This window comes from Sceloporus undulatus, chromosome 3 (genome assembly GCF_019175285.1).
Source record: "Sceloporus undulatus isolate JIND9_A2432 ecotype Alabama chromosome 3, SceUnd_v1.1, whole genome shotgun sequence".
In the NCBI taxonomy this organism is placed as follows: Eukaryota; Metazoa; Chordata; class Lepidosauria; order Squamata; family Phrynosomatidae; genus Sceloporus; species Sceloporus undulatus.
In genome coordinates this window covers 55,418,363-55,441,843 of record NC_056524.1, presented here as the reverse complement: position 1 = coordinate 55,441,843, position 23,481 = coordinate 55,418,363, and the positions used below count along the sequence as shown (strand labels likewise).

Genomic DNA, 23,481 nt, shown 5'->3' with positions numbered 1-23,481 from the left:
AAGTAATGCTCTCTAATCTTTGTAGTTGCACAGCTCATCTGGCAATAAAGAGCAGTGACAGCCCATTGGATTCTCAGAAGAACCCCTGTATTGTCTCTATTAAGATACATCTAACATCACACTGAAGATCTATTTCTTTAGTCTATTTCTAGAAAAGTTTAGTTCATTAATTATGTACAGACATCATATCATAGTCACCCAATATTCTTTTGCATTTAGTTTTGGGTCAGGTGTTAATTTGACATGTAAAATTGGAACAATGTTTAAGTATGTTTTATTTTTTATGTTGTTTTAATAAAATTGTTCTGTTTGCAGGTTTGCTCTTTTGAAAGGTGTGTATGAAGAAGGTGCTTTACCCTATTGCTTTTTTCTATTCTGCAGGCATTTCTCCCTAATGTGTTATTAATGTGTATTGCTAAAGCATTAATTTGTTATGAGCTTTTTTGCAGACCTTCTTCACTGATTCATCTGAAACAATCAGAACTATTTAATAGTTGTAATAATGTATTGTAAAAATCTCTTCTTTCTGTTGTTTTTAGCAGAAGATTCAAACACAGCCCTGAAAATTTTCTAACTTTGTATTGATTTGATCTATAGTCTTCCAATATATTTTCATTTCAGTCAATCGGTGAGCAATAGCTGGCAAACAGTTGCTAACCATGTAAAAACAACACCTTATACTGTGAGAGGACTCCGTCCAAATACAATCTACCTGTTTATGGTGAGAGCTATCAACTCACAAGGTTTAAGTGACCCCAGCAGCATGTCAGACCCTGTCCGAACCCAAGGTAACGTCATTCTGTTTTTCAGGCAACATGGTCATAGTTACACTAAAATATAGAACACCCATTCCTTACCTTTATCATACTTTTAGAAAATGTCTTCATATGGTAACAGGACTAAGAAATAAAACCTAGAAAATGGATGTGCTGCTGAAGGGCTCTCTACCATGTTAAAGTTTCTTAGCTGCTCTAAAGCTATGTTGGAGTGGGTCTGATGTGTTGGGAGGTGTAAGCAGGTGCAGAGGATGTGTGGTGGTATTCAAGGTTAGACAGTTGCTTGGGAATGCTTGGTACCGTGTTGGAAAATTTCCATGTCTGGGGACAGTGGGGGAGTGAGATACAGAGAGTTCTTAAAAGTTAAGCTTAAATGGTAGCCTCAGATATGACAATGAACCAGTTATTGTGCTGAACCTACTCTTCAACAAAATCTCCATAGATTCAGCCATGAAGTCTGTTCTTTGAGTTAAGTAGAGCCAGGGCATGACAGGAGGTTATAGAGTTACAAAGAACAGAAGTGGAAGTAAGTAGATGTTTTTCCTATTGAAGGGATCTGGACAGTAGTGAGGCACCCTAAGGAGCAGAACTATTTAAAATTCAGATATGATTGTGAATGAGCACCAAGGTAGTTCCAGTATAGTGAAATTACCCGGGAATTCTCAGTGAGGCTTCTAGGACCAGACCATTGGAAAAGATCCAGGACTTCGCAGCCCTTAAGGTTCCCAGTGCTCCATTTACTTTTCTCACCAGTACTTCCACTGACCAATCTGCTTCCTGTCCCCCAACTCATACCCTCCTCTCATACAGATGAGAGTAAACATGGCAAAGAGAACACGTGCTAAAAATGCACAGAAGGCATATGGGGAAGAAAAGAGAAAGAGCATTCAGTAAGGTGAAGAAGACAACAAGGGCTGAGATTGCTGCGTGAAGAGAGTAAATAAAAGGAAAGGAAAAGGACAAAGAAAGGAGAGGTGAAATGCAAGAATACCCACGAGGAACAGTCCCATCTGACAGTAGACTGGAAATTCAAAACAGGCCATGAAGTGCTCCAAAAGAACTTTTAGAAACTGAGAAAAAGCTTCTCTTTAGTTTCGTAATCATAAATGCAGTGAAATTTGAAGTACATTAATCATGACTGGAAGTCACTTTAAGTTGTGGTTTCGCATTTGCAGTCAGGCAGCTTTTCTGTGTATTCCATGCAAGAGGTGAATAAGCATAGGTTGTTTCTCCAGGAATGGCATTTGGGGATAAAAATTGCCTGAAAAATTCCAAATAAGGGGCTTTCAAGGTGTAGGTGTAAAAAGATTCTGTACCTTGTGTGGGTGGCAGGCAGCCCACAGATTGTACTTTCACCACCTCTCTGGCTTAAAATAAGGATTACACAACATTATGTAGGAGAGGTCTGAAAACCTTATGAGCCATTATAGTTGAATTTAAAGCCTGAAAAGTTACTTTTTAGAAGAATTAATATAATGACATGCAGAAACCATTTTCAGTTATGGGTGTCTTTGACACATTATTATATTTTTAAAATAACTGTCTAAACTCTGGCAATGGAATCACCATGTTTAGAGGCAGTTTAATTTTGATCTGTACTGCCTGTGGACAAAGAGACTATACATAATCTTCTGGAGGCATGAAGCTGATCCATTTGGAAAAGGAACACTGGAGTAGACTATGGACCAAAGTAGCCATCTGCTTCTCAAGGTGAGAGGCCATGGCTGATCTGGTTGAATAAGGGTCAGCATTGGAACTGAAGGAGCTTAGGAATTTTTCACACACAAAATCCATGACAGGATAGGCACAGGTTGTAATTGTCTGGACTGGATCTTATTGCACTGCCCGGTGCCCGGGCAATAGACAGTGCATATCCAACTTGGGCTTTTCTGGCAGCTTTTCAAGAAAGAGAAAATCTTGTTCATTAAAAGCTCCTCTGTCTTGCCTGCTGCTCGGGCACCAGGCAGTGCAATAAGATCTGTTTTAGATAATTACAACCTGAGTCCATCCTGGCACAGATTCCGTGTGTGATAATCTCCTTAGTCTTTGCTCTGTCTGTAATACTGGCCTCAGTAATGAATGGAGGAATGGAACACACTACAACATGAAGCTTAAGCCTAGATTGTTGTTGTTGTTGTAGTTATCAGGAAGCCACATTAAAATGATATTGATGCTTTAAGATAACAAAGCATTTTATCTCCTTATGAACTGGACATACTTTTACCTAAAGAATGTCACATTTTTCTCTAGAATAGAATTAAATGTTTTGGGGTATTTTTGTTTTTTTTACCAGTCTGTTCACTGCATGTTCTTCTCTGTGGTCACTGTGCCTCATACAGCTGGGTTATCCTGAGCCTGTGCAGAACTCCATTCAGAGCCTTCTACAATGTTGTGTAAGCAATTTGGTGATAACCTCAAAGGTGCACCATGTTATTCCTGAATAATTTACTACTCCTACAACAATGCCATAGATAGATTGAGAGAAACATATTTTGATGCCATCTATCTGATTACATTACAAAGGAAAGCTAAAAGCTGATTAGATTCTTAAACCATAATGTTAGGACATGTGAAGGTAAAAGGAAGTCAGTTAAGTGCACTTTCCCCACTATTTCCTAGCGGAATGCTGACATGGATACAGTTTACTGTATCTACCCTCAAGGGTATAGCAAACACCCACATGTTATGAGTAAGGCTTTATAAAAGCTGCTAGATAGAGAATTCTAGCATGTTGTGCCTGTATTTTGTGTGGATTTCTGCATCTCTTCCAGTAGTCTGTTATCCAACCTGTTTCTACACTTAACTGATTTCTTTCACATGTCCTAACATGATGGTTTAAGAATCTAACCAGCAATTGATAGATCAAAATCATTCCATGAATAACTCTTCTCAAAAGTACTTTGGACACATTGCAAATAATTTCCCTGTAAAAAAATGTCCCAGTCTCCATGTGTTGTATAAAAGCTGAGAGAGTGACTCAAATTATAACCATCCCTTTAGATAAATCCAGAAACTAGGCTCATTTGCCTCCTGGATCCTCTTTGAGTGCTGCACAGGTTGGCCATACTCTTGTTAATAAAATTCCAGCTCTTCAAGAAGAGAACACATTTTACACCAGTATGTCAGATTCTACCTGACAGACTGACAAAAGACTTTCTTTTATTGAAACAGTTCTTTTATTTACTTCACATTTCGGTTATAGCTCCTATTTTCACAAGCTGTCTGGCAGACACATGGACTCCAGTGTGTGTAACACTGACAGCTTTTGTGGGATCCTACAGTTTACTGAAATTAAATAATGAATTCCAATGACACTTAGCATAATGTTTTGATGTAATTTCAAGTGGTGCTCTCAACCAAGCCAGCTTTACAAAGAAAGCTGACATCCAGGAAAAAAGCCTATTCACACTAGCCATTACAAAGGAAAGCTAAAAGCACTGATGCATGATAGCATTTGGAATAGGTATTTGTGACCATACACTTTAGTACGCTGAAAGAACTATAATCACTATATTATATATTCTACTAAAAATTAATATTTTTACTTTTGTAAAAGAAAGTTTCCTATTGTAAGATAAATCAGACTGCTTGATTTATGTTACCCAACTTTAAAGGAAAAACAGACCGAGTCCTTCTCTAGTTCCACTGCAGCACAATCCCCCAGGTTGTGTTGGTACAGAAGTTTTGTTCATATCCCATTCACTTCTTCATTCCATGTAAATATTGTACATCCTTACCCATGCATTAAATGGTTTTGAAAAGGATAAAATGGTGGTAATAAAATTTCAGGGTTGAGTAGAGTTATTAATAAAAATAAAAGTGAAACAAAATATAATTCTAATGTTTCTTTTTTACTTGGACAAAGTCCCAATAGTAATGGCTACACGTGTGCCTCTGAACCAAAAGTTATGGTGTAGAGTGTTTCTGTGAGAACAGATGTGGTGCAGAGTTTTGATTGTCAGATTACAACTCTGTAGATCAGGATTCAAATCCCCATTCAGCCATGGAAACCCACAGGTCTGAGGTCTCAGCCTCAGAGAAGGCAAATGCAAACCCCTTCTGTACAAATCTTACCCAAAAGAACCCAAAAGTTCACCTCTGGGTGTCCATAAGTTTGAAATGACTTGAAGATACACAACACCAACAGAATGTTTCTATTTATCTTGCCAGTGAGCTATGCCCTCTTCCAAGATACTTCATTGTATTCACATCCCCTCTGCCACTGCTTAGCTTTTCCTTTTTTGTGCCCCTAGGGATATTTTAAAATAGCTCCTTAGTATGTATCAGGAAGTGACCCATTCAAGTAATAAAATCATTTCCCTTACATTCTATTTATATATGTCTCTTGTCTCCCTTGTCTCTTGCCACTTTATTCCATTCCTTTAGGGCTGAAGGGCGGGGTATAAATACCATAAATAAAATAAATAAATAATTCCCTCTTCATCTGGTTGTCTGTCAACATTCCATGCCTTGGGTGCAGTTTCAGGTATATTTGTGTGAGAACAGGAAGGCCTGAATTGGAAAATAATGAGGATAATAGGAGCATTAATGTGGGGGGCAACAGAAATGTTTACCCAGTTTTATTTGGAAAAAATAAAGCATCATGTGCCTTTGACAACTCTTCAGAACAGAAAAAAACTAGCCTCACTTATCCAATCGTTTTTATATTATTTTTCTATGAGAATGAAAACAATTATATAATTGTTATGCTATGAAACTGAACACACACACACACACACACACACATATGGATCAGTTCTGAGGGAGACTTCAGAGTATAACATAGAACAAGACAGTTGTAAGGTCATGTTATCTTCATGTAGTTTGATAATAATATTTTATTTTAAGGCATTCATAATTACAATTTCAGTGGTCTCATGTATGGAAAGAATATCTGAAAATACAAAAAAAAAAAGTCAAAGAACAATTTCTCAAGTGGGGCAAACCCTGATGAGGAGAAACCTGGAGTCATGAGTATCTTTATAATTCAGGGCTTATTACATGAAAAATTCTCACATATTTTATTTACACAGAAAACATTTTCTGCCCAGAAGATAAGATTTATTGATTTATTGATTTATTTTGCACATTTTTAAAAATATAAACCCTGTATGGTGATTGCTGTCTTTCTGGCTCCTAATAGGGTGACATCCATAACAGTGCTCAGCAAGAAAACAGAGACATGTTTTCTGCCATGCTGCCACGCTACCCATTTTGCCTTTTTGGAATTCCATTTTCTCTTTTGAGGGCATATGTTTGTGAAGGGAAAAAAAAGAAGCAAGTTAATCATAAGGACTATTCATTATCTCCTGTAGCTGTGCAGGAATTCTACAGAGTATATTGTGTTGCTGTGCTTCCTAGATTGTGCTGCTAGTTAGCGTGCATGTTTAGGCAATCATAATTAGGGGATCATGTCTTTATCAGCTTTCCAAGTTAAGTATCATTGACTTGAGGAATATGTTTGTGTGAATATGTGTAAAAGCAGAGAGCCAGCATGGTGTAGTGGTTTGAGCATTGGACTGGGACTCTGGAAAACAGGGTTCAAATCCTTGTTTTGTCATGGATGATCTTGGGCAAGTCACTCTCTATGAACCTCAGAGGAAGGCAAACCCCCTCTGAGCAAATCTTGCCAAGAAAACCCAGAGTCAGATTTATCTTAGAATTAGAGAGTTGGACGGGATCCTATGGACCATCAAGTTCAACACCCTGCTCAGTGTAGGATCCCCAGCTAGAGCATCCCCAGCCTTAAGGTTGCCATAAGTCAGAAATTATGTGAAGTTCCCCAACAACAACAACAACCAAACAATGTATGTACAAGAGAGCAGTTTAGTTAGCTTGGTTTGTTTTGTTCTTGTTTTTTTCTTTTCTTTGCACTTTGTGCATATGCACAAGGACAAATGGAAGTAGCATGTTATAGAGTAATTTGCTGTAAATGTATGTTTTCCCCAGTTTCCACAATGTATTAGCTTTTATGGTTGCAAACTATAATTAAAAGAGAGACATTTTAATAAAATTCTGATATAATATTTTAAGTAATGCAAATAGTTCCAATTGTAGAAAAATCTTTTGATATATAAAAACTGACCTGCAAATTGTATATCAAAGTTATTACTATTTGAGAGTTTCAGCGCTTTTGAGTCATACACTTGCTGTGATTAGAAAAATGTTAGAATCAATCTCTAATACTTATTACATTAGTTTTCATATATGTTGGAACACATTCTGATTGGTTAAAAATAAAATATTTCTTCCATGTGCTTTTTTCTGCAATTCCTCTACTCCATGATTTGGGGAAAAACTACTGTAATTTCACAAAAAATATTTAAATCGTGATTATTAAGCTTTTCATTTATTATAATGAATTGGTTATTTTCAGTGACTGTCATTATTAAGATAATTTATGGTTGACATGTGTGTTTGTTTGGCAGATATCAGCCCACCAGCACAAGGTGTGGATCACAGGCAGGTCCAAAAAGAGCTTGGGGATGTCATTGTGAGACTGCATAATCCTGTTGTTCTCACCCCTACCACAGTTCAAGTAACCTGGACGGTAAGAGTTTTGTGAAAATTCATAGGAGATTATCACAAAGCGAAAAGGATTTCCTTTTCCCATCTTTTTCCCATCCTTATCACACAATCACATGAAGATTATCAGATAACGTAACACTTCTCTGGTCATTATCCCATCTGTCAAGTGAAATTATATGTGATTGCCTGAAAGACTATCAGACAATGTCACACTTATTCCGTCATTATCATGTCAGTGAGGCAGAATTGTCCTGTCATTTTTCATTAATGAAAGTTTTCATTATTCAAAAGTGGCAGGACAATTCCACTTCATTTACAGGATAATGACAGGATAAGCATGACGTGTGTGATAGTCTTTTGCACAATCACATGGTAAGGACAGGATAAGGATAGGAGTGATCTGCTTCACTGCCATCCTTCTCCCTCCTATCTGATAATCTCCATAGTGAAGCAATAAACTTCTTTTACTTTCCTTTTTTATTTTTTGCATTGTTACTGGTAGACAGAGACAACCAAGCAAACGCTTCCCTTTCTGTTTCTGTTCATATGTGATATCTTTCTTACATATAGAAAAGATCTAATTCAAAACAAGACACAGAGGTTACATCTGCACCGCAGAAATAATGCAGTTTGACACCACGTTAACTATCATGACTCAACTCTATGGAATTCTGGGAACTGTAATTTTGTAAGACATTTAGTCTTCTCTGTCAGAGAGCTCTGGTGCCACAACAAACAATAGTTCCCAGAATTCCATAGCTCTGAGCCATGGCAATTTATGTTGTGTCAAGCTGAATTATTTCTGCAGTGCAGATGCAGCCTGAGACAGATGTGTCTTTAAAATGTATTCTTTAAAAAGTAAAACAGGTTCTGCAGCTTTGTTGCACTTCACAGAATCTCTTAACCATATGTTTAGTTTTACAATAAAGATATATCAGCAGAACATGTCTAAGAATATGTCTTGAAGCATGCTTGAGTGATATTTGCAAGATTCTTCAGCATGGGTAGCTTCTGAGTGATCTTATATAGTGATATTTTAATGCTTCTCTTTCATCCAAATGGGCTTTCTTGCCACAGGGATTAGTTTCTTAATGACCTTTATAGTATCTATCCTCCTAGCCAGCATTCTCCGATGATCCATGCCTAAGGTGAAGAATCATATTTGATACTCTAGTTCAAACTTCAGTGATGAGTAAGCCACTATCATCTTGGCATCACCTGCAACATTTTTGTTAACACAGTGAAGTTGGCAGATTTAGTATTGTTAAAGACAGAGCTTCAAACTCTACCATTTTTTCTTTTTACTTCAGGGAAAGTATTTGTAACCATAGAAGCAGAAAATTTCTCAGCCTATAAAAGAGTACCTCTCTCCTTAGGCAATTTCCCTATAGGAAAAGGGAGGTGGGGGTAATCACAGATGGGAAATCTGAGAACTATTCACCAAGGCAGCACAAAGTGCTACAAGGAGGATATTTTTGTAAGATGAATTCTGCTGTAGGGATTAAAGCTATGAATACTGGGTTTCTGTACATTTATTTAAAGCACATGGGCCTCAATATATTAGAATATGTATTGCCCAGATGTAAGAAACTGTATAATAGTGTATCGTATGGCAACCTGTACTGCATCTGGATTCACAGCCACACACCCATTTTTACCTTCACTAAAACCTCTTCCTTAGATTTTTGTGCTATTTTGATATTGTGCTCTACCAAAATTAGCAGAAATGCAGTAAAAATAATAGCGGAAGGCACAGAGTAGCATGCTCTCAGTCACCGCTATGACATTTACTCAGGACAATTATCCCCACAAATAGATGATCTGGCTCTGGTGTGAAAGCAAATTTCATTATGATAACTGGGTCCAGCCCCATTATTGGTTCAAGCAGATCTGAAGGACAATTTCTAGAGGTCATTTGCTCACAATCTCTTGTAACAGCAATATTGAGAGGTCTGATGGGGAAAAAATTTGCTCCATAAAACACAATATCTCATAAGGAGAACTAACCTAAACTGAACTGAACATTGTTTCAGATTTTGTCACTATTTTTCTTCAAAGAAAAAGAAGAAAGATGTTTTCTGCAAAGCAAAGTAACACATTATGATTGCTAATTCCAATTTACATGCTAAAGGAGAAAAGCAGTGACCCAGTACCAGCCAAGCAACACACAATACCCACCAGAGACATATGAAAATTGCTTTAGGGAGGAAGCAGAAAAAGAAGAGAAGCCAGAGCAGCTAATTAAAAAGTTTCCAGCACCCAGGACAAAACCAATTAATTAACCAGAGTATCCTGAATAACATCCATATTACCCTGAGAGTGAAGCCAGGATTATTAATTTAGCATAAAAACCCAATGCAAGTAGCTGACAAATGCCAGATGAGTAATGACACTTTGTTTTTACCTTTTGCAGTTTGGAATTTGGTTTGGCAGATGACAGGCAAGACTTCTGGCATGCTGACGGCTGGCACATTACCACCTGCCACTCCCATTATCTGATCTGCTCATTTAGTCCTATTAGCAGTTACTTGGAAACTCTCCCCTTGTGATAAATTCAGATTTTACAGTCTAAAAATACAGTATTATTAGAATAGTATAATTCTAAGAATAGAATGTTATTTTACAGTATTACATAAAATCAATAAGGTAGGAGTAAAAAGGGGTTTAAAGTTGCTACTGTCAAGCAAGAAGGGCTTTCTATTCTAGAAAAATAATATACCCAAAGGAAAAAAGTGAAGTTATGTAGTAATTTTTCACTAGAGAATAAGTTTTTCACTATTAGATTTCACATAACTTGAACCTTCTGCTGGTTAGATTTTATATTATTTGAAAGCAAAAGGAATAACCTACAGTAGAGATGGGAACTCCCCCTTCCCCCTACACAAGGTCTTTTGTTCCTTGTACATGATATATCAGGAATCACATAATGATTTTTGTCAAGTCCAGACTGTATAATGCAGTTTGACATGACTAACTGCCTTTGCTCCACCCTACAGAATTCTGGAAGTTGTAGTTTTATGTGTGTTAGCAGTCTTCAGCAGAGAAGACTGAAGACCGTATAAAACTATAAATCCCAAGATTCAATAGGAGGAAACTATAATACTTAAAGTGGTGTTACACTGCATTATTTCTACAGAATAGATTGAATCTTGGTCAGAATTGGTTACTGATATACTGTACTTACTTACGTGCCTGTTCTAATGTTACAGTTTCTCCTCCCTCCTCCCACCCCCATTCCACATATATGCTAGTTGCACATATATTGAATGTGTATGTATAAAATTCAGCAGCAAAAAAGAGAACCTTCAGAGGTTCCTCAAATCCAACTTCTCTCGATAGATAGATAGATAGATAGATAGTGTAAGGTGTAGTGAAATAGGAAGGTGAACACTGTTTCCTGATCTCTGACTCCAAAACCCCTGCCCTTGTGCCAGGCAGTAGCAATTTCTGCTAAGCTACATTTTCTCCCTTCATTTTTTCTATCTTACATGAAAAATAATTTGTTCTTGTTGCAATTAGCATTTTAAAAAGTAGTTGGATATTTATACTAGCATAGATCCAGAGAGATAAAAAGTGAATTCTGCCAGCTTAATGCCAGTCTACTTCAACATGTGCAACAACTTTCTCTCCTTTGTTCTATTATTGGGACTGTGCCGCTGTTCCCCTACTTTTTATTCCAGTCATTGCTCCCAAAATGTTTTCCATTTCTACCTTTTAGTCTAAGATTCTTGTCAACACTTGGTAGGACAGTGTAGACAATCATACCATGATATATTTACTCCCTAGATAAAGCATTCTCTTTATTTTCACATAGGGGCTCAACAGACCACCCCTTTGGAGCAGCCTGCAGTCACCCCTTTCCTCTCCAGATCATGGCCATGGCAACTGCACACTGCAGCCCTGATCTGGCCTTTCCGTGGTGCAAAAAGAAGCCACAAAAAGCAACGGCGGCAGATTTTCAGTGTTTCTTTGGCACAACATGTTTTAAACAATGTGCCAACGGAGCACCATGAAGCCCCCCACCGTGCAATTGGATGCATGATGTAACACTGGCCTGGGGGAGGCATGAGAGCAACTGATGTGCATACACCACACCCCCACGCCACCCTGATGCTGGCGTGTAACGCTGGTCTGTTTAGCCCCATATTCCCATGTGAGCCCAGAGACTGGGAGAAGTAAACGAAATTCTATAAACTTCTAGTCAAAATGGGATCATATATTTGGCTTAACAATAAATACAAACTGAATTACTAGCAAAGTCAGGCTTGTGTATTTACATAAGCCAAAATTAAAATCAGACACGTGTATCTATCATGCTTCAGTGTTCACTTAATTAGGAAACAGCATCAATAAAATGTGGCCTGCCATTGCCTCAGTAACATGGAAATTATAACTTGTCTTAGATAATATATAATACATAGATAATACATAATAGTTTACTGAGAGCTACATGTGATTAGTTCATTTGATTACAAAGACCACCAAAAGTGTTCAATAATTTGAACTAATGTATTAATCTGAAAACTTTTACATTTTGATGGTAGTTGATACAAGAAAAAAGGTTTTAAACATGCTGTACTAAAATTTTAATAATAATAATAATAATAATAATAATAATAATAATAATAATAATATACTTTTTTATTTCTATTTTCCACCTCTCCCTGTGGATCGAGGTGGGATTACAACCAACAAATTATTCCAACAATAAAAACATATAAAATACATTCAATAAAAACAATAGCATATTATCAATACAATAAGATTAATAAACTACAGTTAACTTTCATAAAACATACAATGGAGGTGAGATATTTTACAGAAAAGTTGGTGGATAGGCTCACTGGAAGAGATCCGTCTTGAGTTCCTTCTTAAAGGCATCTAAGGTGGTAATAAGGCAGATCTCTTCCAGAAAGTCGTTTCATACCTTGGGGACTATGGCAGAAAATGCTCTGTGGGAAGTAGTAGTTAACCTAGTTTTTGCACACTCTAATAATTTCTTCCCAGACGTCCTGAGAGTGCGGGGTGGATTGTGTAGGGAGAGGCGTTCCCTCAAGTAACTCGGGCCCAAGCCATATAGGGCTTTAAAGGTAATAACAAATACTTTATATTGGGTCTGGAAGCTAATCGGCAGCCAGTGAAGAGATTTTAATATTTCTGTTACGTGGTCAAACCTAGATGTTCTGGTGACCAATCTGGCTACAGCATTTTGAACCAATTGAAGGTTCTGAACATGGTACAAAGGTAGCGCCATGTAGAGTGCATTACAGAAATCTAAATGAGAGATTACCAGTGCGAGTACCACTGCTTCAAGGTCCCTTTGGTCCAGGTAGGGACACAACCGAAGTTGGTACCAAGCACTCCTAGCTGTCGCATCTAATTGAGATGACAACTGCAGAGACAGATCTAGGAGTACACTCAAACTGCGAACTTCATCCTTTAGGAGAAGTGTGACCCCATTCAGTCATATATATTATGACTGAGACTGGCTGAGACATGGAAAGCTGTTATATGATAATAAGATAGTCATGGTATGGATGGCTTACTATATATGTCAGGAATAGAACACCCACATACTTGAAGAGCTGGAACAGAAACAGGAACTTGAACTCGCATAGGAGATGATTTCCTGAACTGGTGTTTTGGCATTGGGACTAGAGATAAATGTGTGGAGGGAAAAATCAGAAAGCAAGTGGATCTTATAAAGAAAGAGCAATTACTCTCTCCCTGTCCTTTTCAGTGAGCATTAGAAATTCACTGAATATGAATGAGGAATTTAAACCCAGGACCATCATTTATATATTCCAAGGTTTAAGCTTAAATGGAGTCCACTAAGCGCATTCTGTCATTCCTGCCATTTTACTCTGTATCTGGATAGGACAATTCTTTTGTGTAACTGGTCTACTGCAAGAGTGCAGGAGGCAAGCTTTTCTTTTAACTTTTTTTTACTGTGTGTGAGACTTGAACACTTCTCTGATTTTTGTTTTGCAGTCCTCTGTAAGTACAAGTGTATGAACTAAAGTTAATATTTCTTATTGTCTTGTCTCAAGTGTTATAAGTAAAAAAAAAAAAGCTTCAAAAGTAAAATAATTTCTGGTCAAACAAGTTGTCAGAGAAACCTAAGTGTGTAAAGTGAAAGCCAAATATTCCTTAGTTTGTATTATTCCATCATAAGCCATGGATGCAGTAGGTCTAAGGGTGCCTAAGTATGACAAACTATTCAGATGAGTTAGAAATGTGTTTTGTTGTAAACACTAGGTTCATAAAGTCTCAATGTCCATAAAGCATTTAATTAATGAAACTCCAATGTGTATAAAAACAATTTGTCCTGATTTACAAACTCCCTTCATTTGGAAGCAGCTGCTTAATGTTCTTCTTAAAAACACAGCTTGATTCTGTCAGTATTAACAAGCCATTATTGTGAGTTATGTCCTTCTTTCGGTGCATAAGTTCCTTTAAAGTGTATCTAGAGAAGTTTATAAAATGTGAGTTTAACACTATTGTAACATATGTTGCAGGATTTATTTAAATAATGACAATTCTGATCAAGTTGTTTTATGCCTTGGTCTCATAAATTTAGTTTTGGTTTGGCCAGTATATGTGTGTTTCATTTAATAAGACTTAAACTCCCATTGAAGAAGTTAATGGGAAGGAAAAGAGTTCAGTAAAGGTGTTGATATTGGGAAGATGGTTTTAGATTTGTAACCTTTAACCACTCTAGATATTGCCTAAACCAATATAATTCTAAATCTGGAAAATATTTGATGAGTTTAGCAAGCTGTCAAGAAAGAGCCAAAAATCCTACTTTTTTAGTCTGTACTTGCAGGGTAGAATTAACCACCCAACGCAGGTGGCTATTTGCGTAATACTGTTTGGCACGTTGACCATGACATGAACACCACTTTTATTGCTCTTATATCTACTTATTTTTCAACACTATACATTTTTGTGCTTGGTAATAATAGAGGGAGAAAAGTGTTTGTGGGCCAACCAAAATCAATCCATCTCAGTTGTTTTATAAGTTAGAAGAGTTGTATTACACAATTGGATGTCAACTCAGAGAACTGATGTAAAATTTATTCTTCATCTGATGGTACAAATGCTTGTCATTATATTATTTCAGGTTGACCGCCAATCCCAGTTTATTCAAGGTTATCGAGTCATATATCGTCAAACATCAGGCCTACCTTCCCCTTCTGCATGGCAGACGCTGGATGTCAAAGTTCCTACAGAGCGCAGTGCTGTCCTAGTCAACTTGAAAAAAGGAGTAACTTATGAGATTAAAGTTCGACCTTATTTCAATGAATTTCAAGGGATGGACAGTGAATCAAAATCTGCCCGTACCACTGAAGAAGGTAAATAAAAGAAATAATAGATGCACATGCTTTGTGAAGTTGAGTGAAATTATGCAAAGTTCATTGTCTCCATTGCAAGTCTTCTATTCATATTGGTATTGACAAATTCTTCACAGCAGTCAGCTGCAGTCACTATTATCAGTATACATACTCTGCTTATTTTGTTTAGTTCATTATATTTCTATGCATAACATTAGCAGCTGTGATAAAAATATGCACTTCTTCTGATAGATCAGTAAATGGTTAACTTTAAAAAAAATAATAAAACAAAATATAGGGCCAATTCTAAGAGTCTTGCTTACAGTAGACCTCTTGATATCAAATCTCATTAGCTGTGATTTAAAAAACCCATTGATTTCAGTGGCTCTTAATATGACTTAACACTGAATTTAGCGAAAATTGTTAAAAGGATGACAACTGAATATTGACATTGGCATTCAATTTAGCATCAGTTATGAGAAATGAAACTGGATAGACACAATTGATACAGGATTGTGAAAAGCCAACTAGACTGTGAAGAACTCCTGAGAATCTCTAAATCAAGTGATACAATAAATCAAGTGTTACAACAAAAAGCCATTTTGGATGTTAGGGATTGTTAGGAAAGGAATTAGAAACAGAACATTTAGCAGCATTATTTCTTCACATTCATCTGTTTTGTGGCATATTTGGAGTACAGCATAACTTAAGTTCTTCAGTATCAAAAAGATGTCATAGATCTGCAAAAAGTACGGAAAACAGTAAAGAAAATTATTGAAGGAAAAACCAAAATCTGAAATTATTTATTTCAGAAAAAAAGCTGACCAAGGAAGGAAAATAATAAACATTTATAAAACCAGGGGTGGTATGGGAAAAGTGGTTAGAAAATTTCTTCTTCTCACATTACCTTAGAATATGAGGTCATAAAATAAGACCAAAATAATTTTTTCCTTATGTGATGCATAATGTTACAAAATTCTCTGCCATAAGCTTGATGGCTTTGAGTACACACTCAGCTTGTTTTATAATATAATACAAAATTAATACACAATATCATTAAACAAAGCAACAGATTAAAATAAACATCAAATAACAAACAAATATCTTCAAAAGAATAATGTGTGATGCATCCTTTAATTATCTTCTCATTATATGCCTGCTTCTCCATTAGTCATGTAGCCCAGATCCTTTTACAACATTCTTGGATCGAGAAACTTCCCAATTTCCAGTTAGAAGCTATTTCTATTATTTTATCTATAAGGAAAAATATTATGAGATCTTATGTTGTAAATTGTATATTGAGAATGACTGAAAATTAGAACATTAGGATATCAGCTCCTTGTTTTGTAATAATACTAATACTTTTCAGAACCTCAGTCCAGAATTGGGCCACCACAAGTTTCTCCAACAGTTGAGGGATGTAGTTTGGGTGATATGAGTCAATCAAACAGGTGTAAGATACTACTTGTAAATCAGTCTGAGAGTGCATTCTTTGAATTGTTAGTTGCACAGAATTTGTATTAATTTACAATTAGTTCACATCTAAGATCTGATCACATCTGTGGTCAACTTCCCCACCCTGATATTTATACCCTATTTGTTATTCCATGATGTCAACAGGAACAAATCCTTTGCAACACATGTATTTTTCCAAAAAGTTAATGTGTGTGGAGCTTTCCCATTATGTTTTAGATTTGCATGTATAGATAAATGTAACCTTCAGCTAACCAGTCTCTTGATGTGTTTTTTTTTTCCAGTACAACAAACAACTGTAACAAATTGTACTGTCAACAGTTAAATGTCACATGGTGTTTTTTTAAAAGGTCTCCAAAGTATCTGTCTGTGTAGCAGACTATTTACAGGCCTATGTGGATAAAAATTTGGTATTCACAAAGTGTCATTCCATGGCCATTTTCTTTGGTTCTTTAATTATCTTTATAATTATCTTAGGTTTATGCTTTTTCAGACATAATCCCAAATAGATTTTTGTTTTAATGAATATGGTTCACTTCTCAGAGGGAAAAGGGCAATCTTTTTTAAAGTATAATATTTCATGCATTGATGCATTCTTCTACTTTGGGAAATGCCAATTTAACAGAGGAGAATCTGTCTTTGAAAGTTTTTGGAAGTATGATGAGAATATTGTATTTTTTTTCTCTCCTACTGTATGTGGTTTCTTAGCAAGACAAATGTTTAAATATGTCAAGTTTTTCACTGAATACAATTTTCAAGGAAATGTTTCTTCTGGAACCCAACTGGAAAGAAATGGTTTTTACCACATTTTTTCTCTTCATTTCCTGAATACCAGACATTTGTCACAATTCAGTATCCATTCATCTCTTGCTTCTTTGGCCTTGTGAAAGTAACAAATGGAATTATGTTTGGTTTTGTCTGAAAAAGATGAGCAGCGATTTGGGTGCTTTAATAACTGTGGGAAGGAGCTGAGCACTGGAATAATAGACCTGTCAAGAATCAGGCATGGTGTTCTCCACAAGTCAGCAGCAAGGGAAATGAGAAAATGGTTTAAAAATGTTATTTTTCAGTGTGGTCCATTTAATAACTGCAGCACTCTCAGTGAAGTGCTTTAATTTATGTTATGGTGTCAGCTTTTATTGTGGTAATCTTGTACAAATGAAGACAGAACAGTTTAATACTGTGTATTACAGAGGTATGTGTGTATGTATATAGGCAAGCATGTAAATCAAATGAACTAAAAATATTTCTAGTTCTAGCAATATCATCAGATTTTAGGCAGTGTTTTTCATTAGTGGTCAGAGCCAGATTCTATTGTATTTCCTAGCACTGAATGCTCTTATGTCATACTGAATATGCTTATATAAGTTAGCTGCACCATGGTGCAGGAAAGCCAGCAGCCATTTATTTAATAGATTAAGTGGAAAAATGAAGCAGGCACATGGGTTCCTCTATCTATCTATCTATCTATCTATCTATCTATCTATCTATCTGATCAGGTGTTCTGAGGTTTTCAGCTTGGCTAGTTGTTGTTAACTGATGTCAAGTCGACTTTGCCTTTTGCTGAGCCCATGAATGAGAGACCTTCAAGTCACTGTATCATCAACAGCCCTTTTCAGGTCTTACAAACTCAAAGCTGTGGCTTCCTTGGTTGAGTCTGAAATGTGTTCTTCCTCTTTCCTACTACCTTCTACGTTACCAAGCATTACTGTCTTTTCTAATCAGTCCTGTCTTCTCATAATGTGGCCAAAGTTCTGCAATCTCAGTTTAGTTATCTTGGCTTCTAGGGAGAGTTCAGGCTTGATTTGCTCTAGGAGCCATTGATTTGTCTTTTTAGCAGTCCATGGTAACCATAGAACCCTTCTCTAGCACACCATTGTTGGAATCCTATATAACTTTTTACATAATATAACTGTGCTACTTAGCTAAGTAGCAGAGGCACTAAGAAACCCAGTTATTGAGTTGCAAAGATGCATAACAGGACACTGGCAAGAGTGCCCAATGCAAATTTGTTTCTGATGTGCATTGGTCCCATTGCTCATTGGGCTCCAATGCACATCAGGTACGTTGGCAGCTGTCCTATGTAGAAACATAACAGCAGCCCTCTTTGGATATGATTGTTGCACAACTGCACAATTCTAATTACCCTAGATGTAAGTCCTCTTGTGAAGATGGAGTGCTCCAACAGGATTCTGTCCCATATCTGTTTGGAGGAAAGAATGAGCTCTTGCAGTATAATAAGTGTTATAGTGTGTTCAGTGTTCATCAGGCAAGTGTTCCCTCCTTTAGAATGCCCTATTCTAGACCTTCCCCTCCAATGAGTTTTCATTCCCAACTCCAACAGAAAAATTCCACTAAGTCAGTGCTATGATGTACATCCAGACACTTTGGAGTATGCTCAGTCTACACTTTCTCCATTCATACCCCCCCCCCCCGGCAATATTTTGGCTTATGACTGACCAGGAGCACCTCTGTCTTGTCTGGATTAAGGTTCTATTTGTTTGCCCTCATCCAGTCCATTATGACAGCAGACATTGATTCAGTACAGAGACAGCTCCCTTGGAATCAGATGGACAGAAGAGATAGAGTTTGGTACCTTTCCCAATGCTTTAATGTAAATGTTAATTACATAGGAGACAAAACAGAATCTTGTGGGACTTCACAGGCTAATGAGCAGGGAGATGAACAGGAGTACCCCAACACCATATTCTGAGTTCAACCCTCCAAGAAAGACTGGAACCACTGCATAACTATGTTCCCAAGTCCCATCTCAGAGAAGCAACCCACAAGGATACCATAGTTGATAGTATCAAAAGCTGCTGATAGGTCCAGCAGGAGCAACAGGGACAAACTCTCATATTCAGTTGCTTGCATAGGTCATACACCAACACAACCAAAGCTGTCTCCATCCCATAACCAGGCCTGAAGACAAAATAAAATGGATCTAGATAACCTGTTACATCCTGAAACCCCTGGAGCTTGGAGGCCACCACTCACTTAAGAACCTTGCCCAAGAATGAAATATTGGAGACTGGCCAATATTTATTCAGAATGGTTAGATCCATGGAGGCTCTTTTGAGTAATGGCCTCACCACAGTGGTCTTTATGCAGAATGGAAACCACCCTTGCTGCAGTGAAGCATTCACCACTCCCCTTACCCACTCAGTCAGTCTCTTTCTAACTAGAGGGGGGCTGACCGAGTGGGTAAGGGGAATGGTGAATGTTTTCAGGAGCCAGGAAAGGCAAGGATCCAGCATGTGGTGGCACTCACTTCTCCAAATATCCTGTCCACATCCTTAGGCTGCACTAACTGAAACTTTTCCAATAATACATAACAAGCGAGTGCCAAGATTACATCCACTGGACCTGTCTCAACTTTAACATTCAAGTCAGAGCTGATCCACATAATTTTGTCCACAAAGTGACTTTCAAATTCTTCACAACAAGCTGTGGAGTGGTCCTTATTTTTTTTCTTTTTGTGAGCCAGAGTGTAAAAGGGTCTGACTACTCCTGAAAAGTCCCTCCCACACTGTGAATAATTCATTTGTTGCCACCATTGCCATGCCATAGACCTTCCAATGAACTCTAGTCTGTGTTTGGCCAGACTTGCTCTGAATCAGGTGTCATCACTGAGCCCCATCCCTCTTGTTTCATCACCGCCAGCTCCCTAGGTAACCAAGTGGCTTGCATGGCTCCATTTTGTGGGAGGGAACGTTTAGTGGTAATAATCTAGCCATTTCTCTATTCCAGAGTTCAGCCAAGACTTCCACAGGATTACCTGCCAAGACAAGAGGGAATTCCCCAAGAGCCATCAGGAATCCATCTAGATCCATGAGTCTCCTGGGTTGGACCATCTTAATTGCCACCACCCTACCCCTGCAAAGGCTCAGTACAGAGACAGCTTCCTTAGAATCAGATAGAAAGGAGAGATCGAGCTGCATGCTTTTTAAAAATCTGTCCTGATTTTTCCACCATTCAGTATCAGTAAATAACCCTGTGTCTCAATTGTATAATTTTATAATCTCTTATCATTTTTCCTCTTACTTACCTTTTTCCCAATTTAAGAAGCCCCCTGAACAGCAGTTCTCAAAGGTGATTTACTCCAGTTCCTTGATCATTTTGGTTGTCCTTCTTTTCTATCTCTACAATATTATTTTTTATTTATGACAACAGAACTATAAACAATATTCCAGATGTCATTACACTGTATAAAATCAATGTGATATTGACAATTTTATTTCTGATTCCTTTTCTAATTGTTACCAACTTGTAATTTGCCCTCTTTTTACAGCAGATAACTTTTTACACAGATCTCAGCCATGACCTTCAGATCCCTTGGTCACAGCCAGTTCAGATCTCATCAGTGTCTATATAAAATTGGCATTTTTTTTGCCCCAGTATGCATCTCTTTACACTTGATTTCAATGAACTTTCATTTAGCATTTTAATGCCCATTCTCCCAGTTTGGGGAGATCCTTTTAGAACTCTTCACAATCTATCTTTGTTCTTATCACCCTAATTCATTGTCATCAGCTATGTGGCCATTTCAATGGACACGCTTAACTCTAGATTGTGCATCAAACGTTCTGAGCACCTCAAGTTTGGTAGATTCACATTTTTGGGGTTTTCTTTTGAGAATGTTTATTATTCAGTCTTTCATCTTTGAACAGCTCTTTCCAACTTTTCCTCTTGAAGTAGTGTACTGGAAGAGTTAGCTGTCTGTCTGTCTGTCTGTCTGTCTGTCTGGTTGGTACATGAGTTTCAGTTGGTTAGACACTCATTTTTATAACTTTTCATTTACAATTGGAAAACCATTGAATGACTTTAGGCAAGTCTCACTCTCTCAGTCTCAGAGGATGGTAAAAGCAATCCCATCCAACAGATCTTGCCAAAACACCTCCATGATAGGGTTCCTATAAGTTGGAAATGGCTTGAAAACAAACAACAGCAACCATTGCCATTGTTTTGGGGTAGCCAGACTCTTGCCTGCTTTTTTGGGGTTATATTTGTTATTGCAATTTTGTGTTTTCTCTTTCTTTTTTTAAACTGTATTTTTATTAAATGTAAACTTAATTTTTATTAAATAGAATGTAATGTGTTTTTAAATTAATTTGTAAAACCATACCTGCAAGGAGGCAAGTTAATAATGACCTGCATGCCAATGTGGAACACCTCCTTAAAAACAGTTTGCCAGAATCCCTGGCAAAGTTTTTTTTTAATTCACTTTTGTTACCTCTATCTGTACAGCTCCAAGTGCTCCTCCACAATCTGTTACTGTTCTCACAGTTGGAAACCACAACAGTACCAGCATCAGTATTTCATGGGATCCTCCGCCCCCAGATCACCAAAATGGAATAATTCAAGAATATAAGGTAGGAGGTGACATACAACCGAAAAGAACAATGTAAAATGTTGCACACAATAAAGGTTGCCATTCTTGCACACTTCTAGAAGCAAAAAAAGGAGGGGGGTTGAAAAAAGGGGGGCAATTACATGCTAGATGTTAAGCATAATATTAAGACCGGCCCTTTGGCTGCCAGATAGTATGAATGGTGCTTGCTATTCCAGCAATAACCAATGAACTTGTGTTGCTTAACAGAGAGATTCAGATGTTGAAACACTCTTTGGTGTCCCAAGTACAGTGGACCCTTGTTATACGCTGGAGTTTGGTTCCAAGATTCCCCGTGTATAACAAAATTCATGTATGCTCAAGTCCCATTAAATATAATGACATAGCAAAATGGTATCCCTTATAAAAAATGGAAAATCAAGGTTTGATATTTGAAATTTTATACTTTTATGGAACATTTCAAACCGTGGATGCTTGAATCCGTGTATAAAAAATCCATGTGTAAGAAGGGTCGACTATATATCCCTCTTAAAATGACAGATAATTCAAAAGCAATCCTTCTTACAGGTTTCAAAAACATCTATACATTACTACGTATATTCTTAGTAGTGTGAAATATACTTTCACTGAGAAATTCAGAGAGAGGGGGGAAAGAAGAAAAAGGGGTGCATGTTTGCTACCATGGAAAATAAAGTGAAACCAGCTAAATATTACGTTCATCTCTGATGTAACAAATCTGATATTGATGGAGCCCAAGCTTCAAAGGTCTTTCTTATATTGCAGTACTGGGGGAAAAATCCCTCTAGGCACATGCAAGAGTTAGCATTCACCAACTGAGGCTTTAAACTTTCTTCCTTAACAGTCTCCCTTGCTGCTCTGAAAACAGCTTTTGAAGCTCTTCAAAGGAACTGCCATGAGACCCAACCTTTGACATTTTTGCACCTGAAGCGAAATATCAAAATGAGAACACTACCCTCTTCCACCCAGTGTAGTACCAGAACTCATTTTTAATTTATTTTGAAACACACAGAGATGATGCTGGTCAAAGGAAGGGAAATGGCAGCTTGTTTGGGATCTCTTACCCAAAGCAACTGCTTCATGTTGCTTCATGAAACACAGTAGAGGTTAGTGGTCCCAATGTCATTACGATGTTGAATCTCCCTGAGCTTTTAGATCAAATGCTAAAGGAGTTATCCAAGATGTTGTACTTATTTTCTGGAGAGAGCTCAGCACCTTGGATAGCTCCTTTAGAGTTTGGCCCACAGCAGGTCACTTCTTTACTGATATGTCATCAGCCTCCTCTGGTGAAAAGCATGATCAGCTTGTTGCTGAAGGAAGCCAAGCCAAGTCACCATTCTAGAACAAAGCTTCATTATGAAACCAATGTGAATTAATAAATGTCTGGCCACAGTTGTCACTGAAGCACTCACAATCCTTGTGCTAATCCCATTCCATGAGGAACTATATTGGCTAATGTACCCCAACACTTTGAACTTGAAGGGAATAAGGAAATTCCAAATTGAAAGTCCAGATCCTCTTAAAAAACAGGAGGTTTTTTTTTTCATAACCCTTCCCAATGATGGAAAAATAAGGGGTGGGAATTTTCATTGACTCCTCATTCCACCCTACAGATCCCTGGTACTGTCTTGCATACTATTCTAGAGGGCTTCACACCTGCCAAAGCAAGTTGTTAGAGCACAGTGAATTACACAGAGGAGGCAAAAATCCCCCCCTTTTAAACTTAGCTGATTATCTGATGCACTTATTATTATTTCACTCAAATTGGATTCAGCCCATTGTTAAGTTAATTGGCACACATATAGATCTGTTTATTCTAATTCTCTGAAGTTATCTGATTAACTAATGGTAACTGTATGATTTTTTATGATAAAGTTATGTTTGTTCTTCAAGGGGGCATGTTGTGCATTATAAAAGTTGATTTGTATACTTCATACTAATTTAATCTGTTACATGGATAAATATGCATGATGATGATGATGATGATGATGATGATGATGAT

General features: G+C 37.3%; 1 protein-coding gene across 14 annotated transcripts in view; it reads left to right on the top strand.

The window, feature by feature from the left end:
• Nucleotides 1-23,481, top strand: part of ROBO2 (roundabout guidance receptor 2) — a 1,416,559-nt gene that overhangs the window by 1,304,070 nt on the left and 89,008 nt on the right. For all 14 annotated transcript variants that reach the window (XM_042456971.1, XM_042456981.1, XM_042456970.1 and 11 more), the window contains 4 exons: nt 622-788; nt 7,205-7,326; nt 14,428-14,659; nt 21,359-21,483. In XM_042456971.1, the coding sequence (XP_042312905.1) occupies nt 622-788; nt 7,205-7,326; nt 14,428-14,659; nt 21,359-21,483 (646 nt within the window). The remainder of the gene's footprint in view (nt 1-621; nt 789-7,204; nt 7,327-14,427; nt 14,660-21,358; nt 21,484-23,481) is intronic.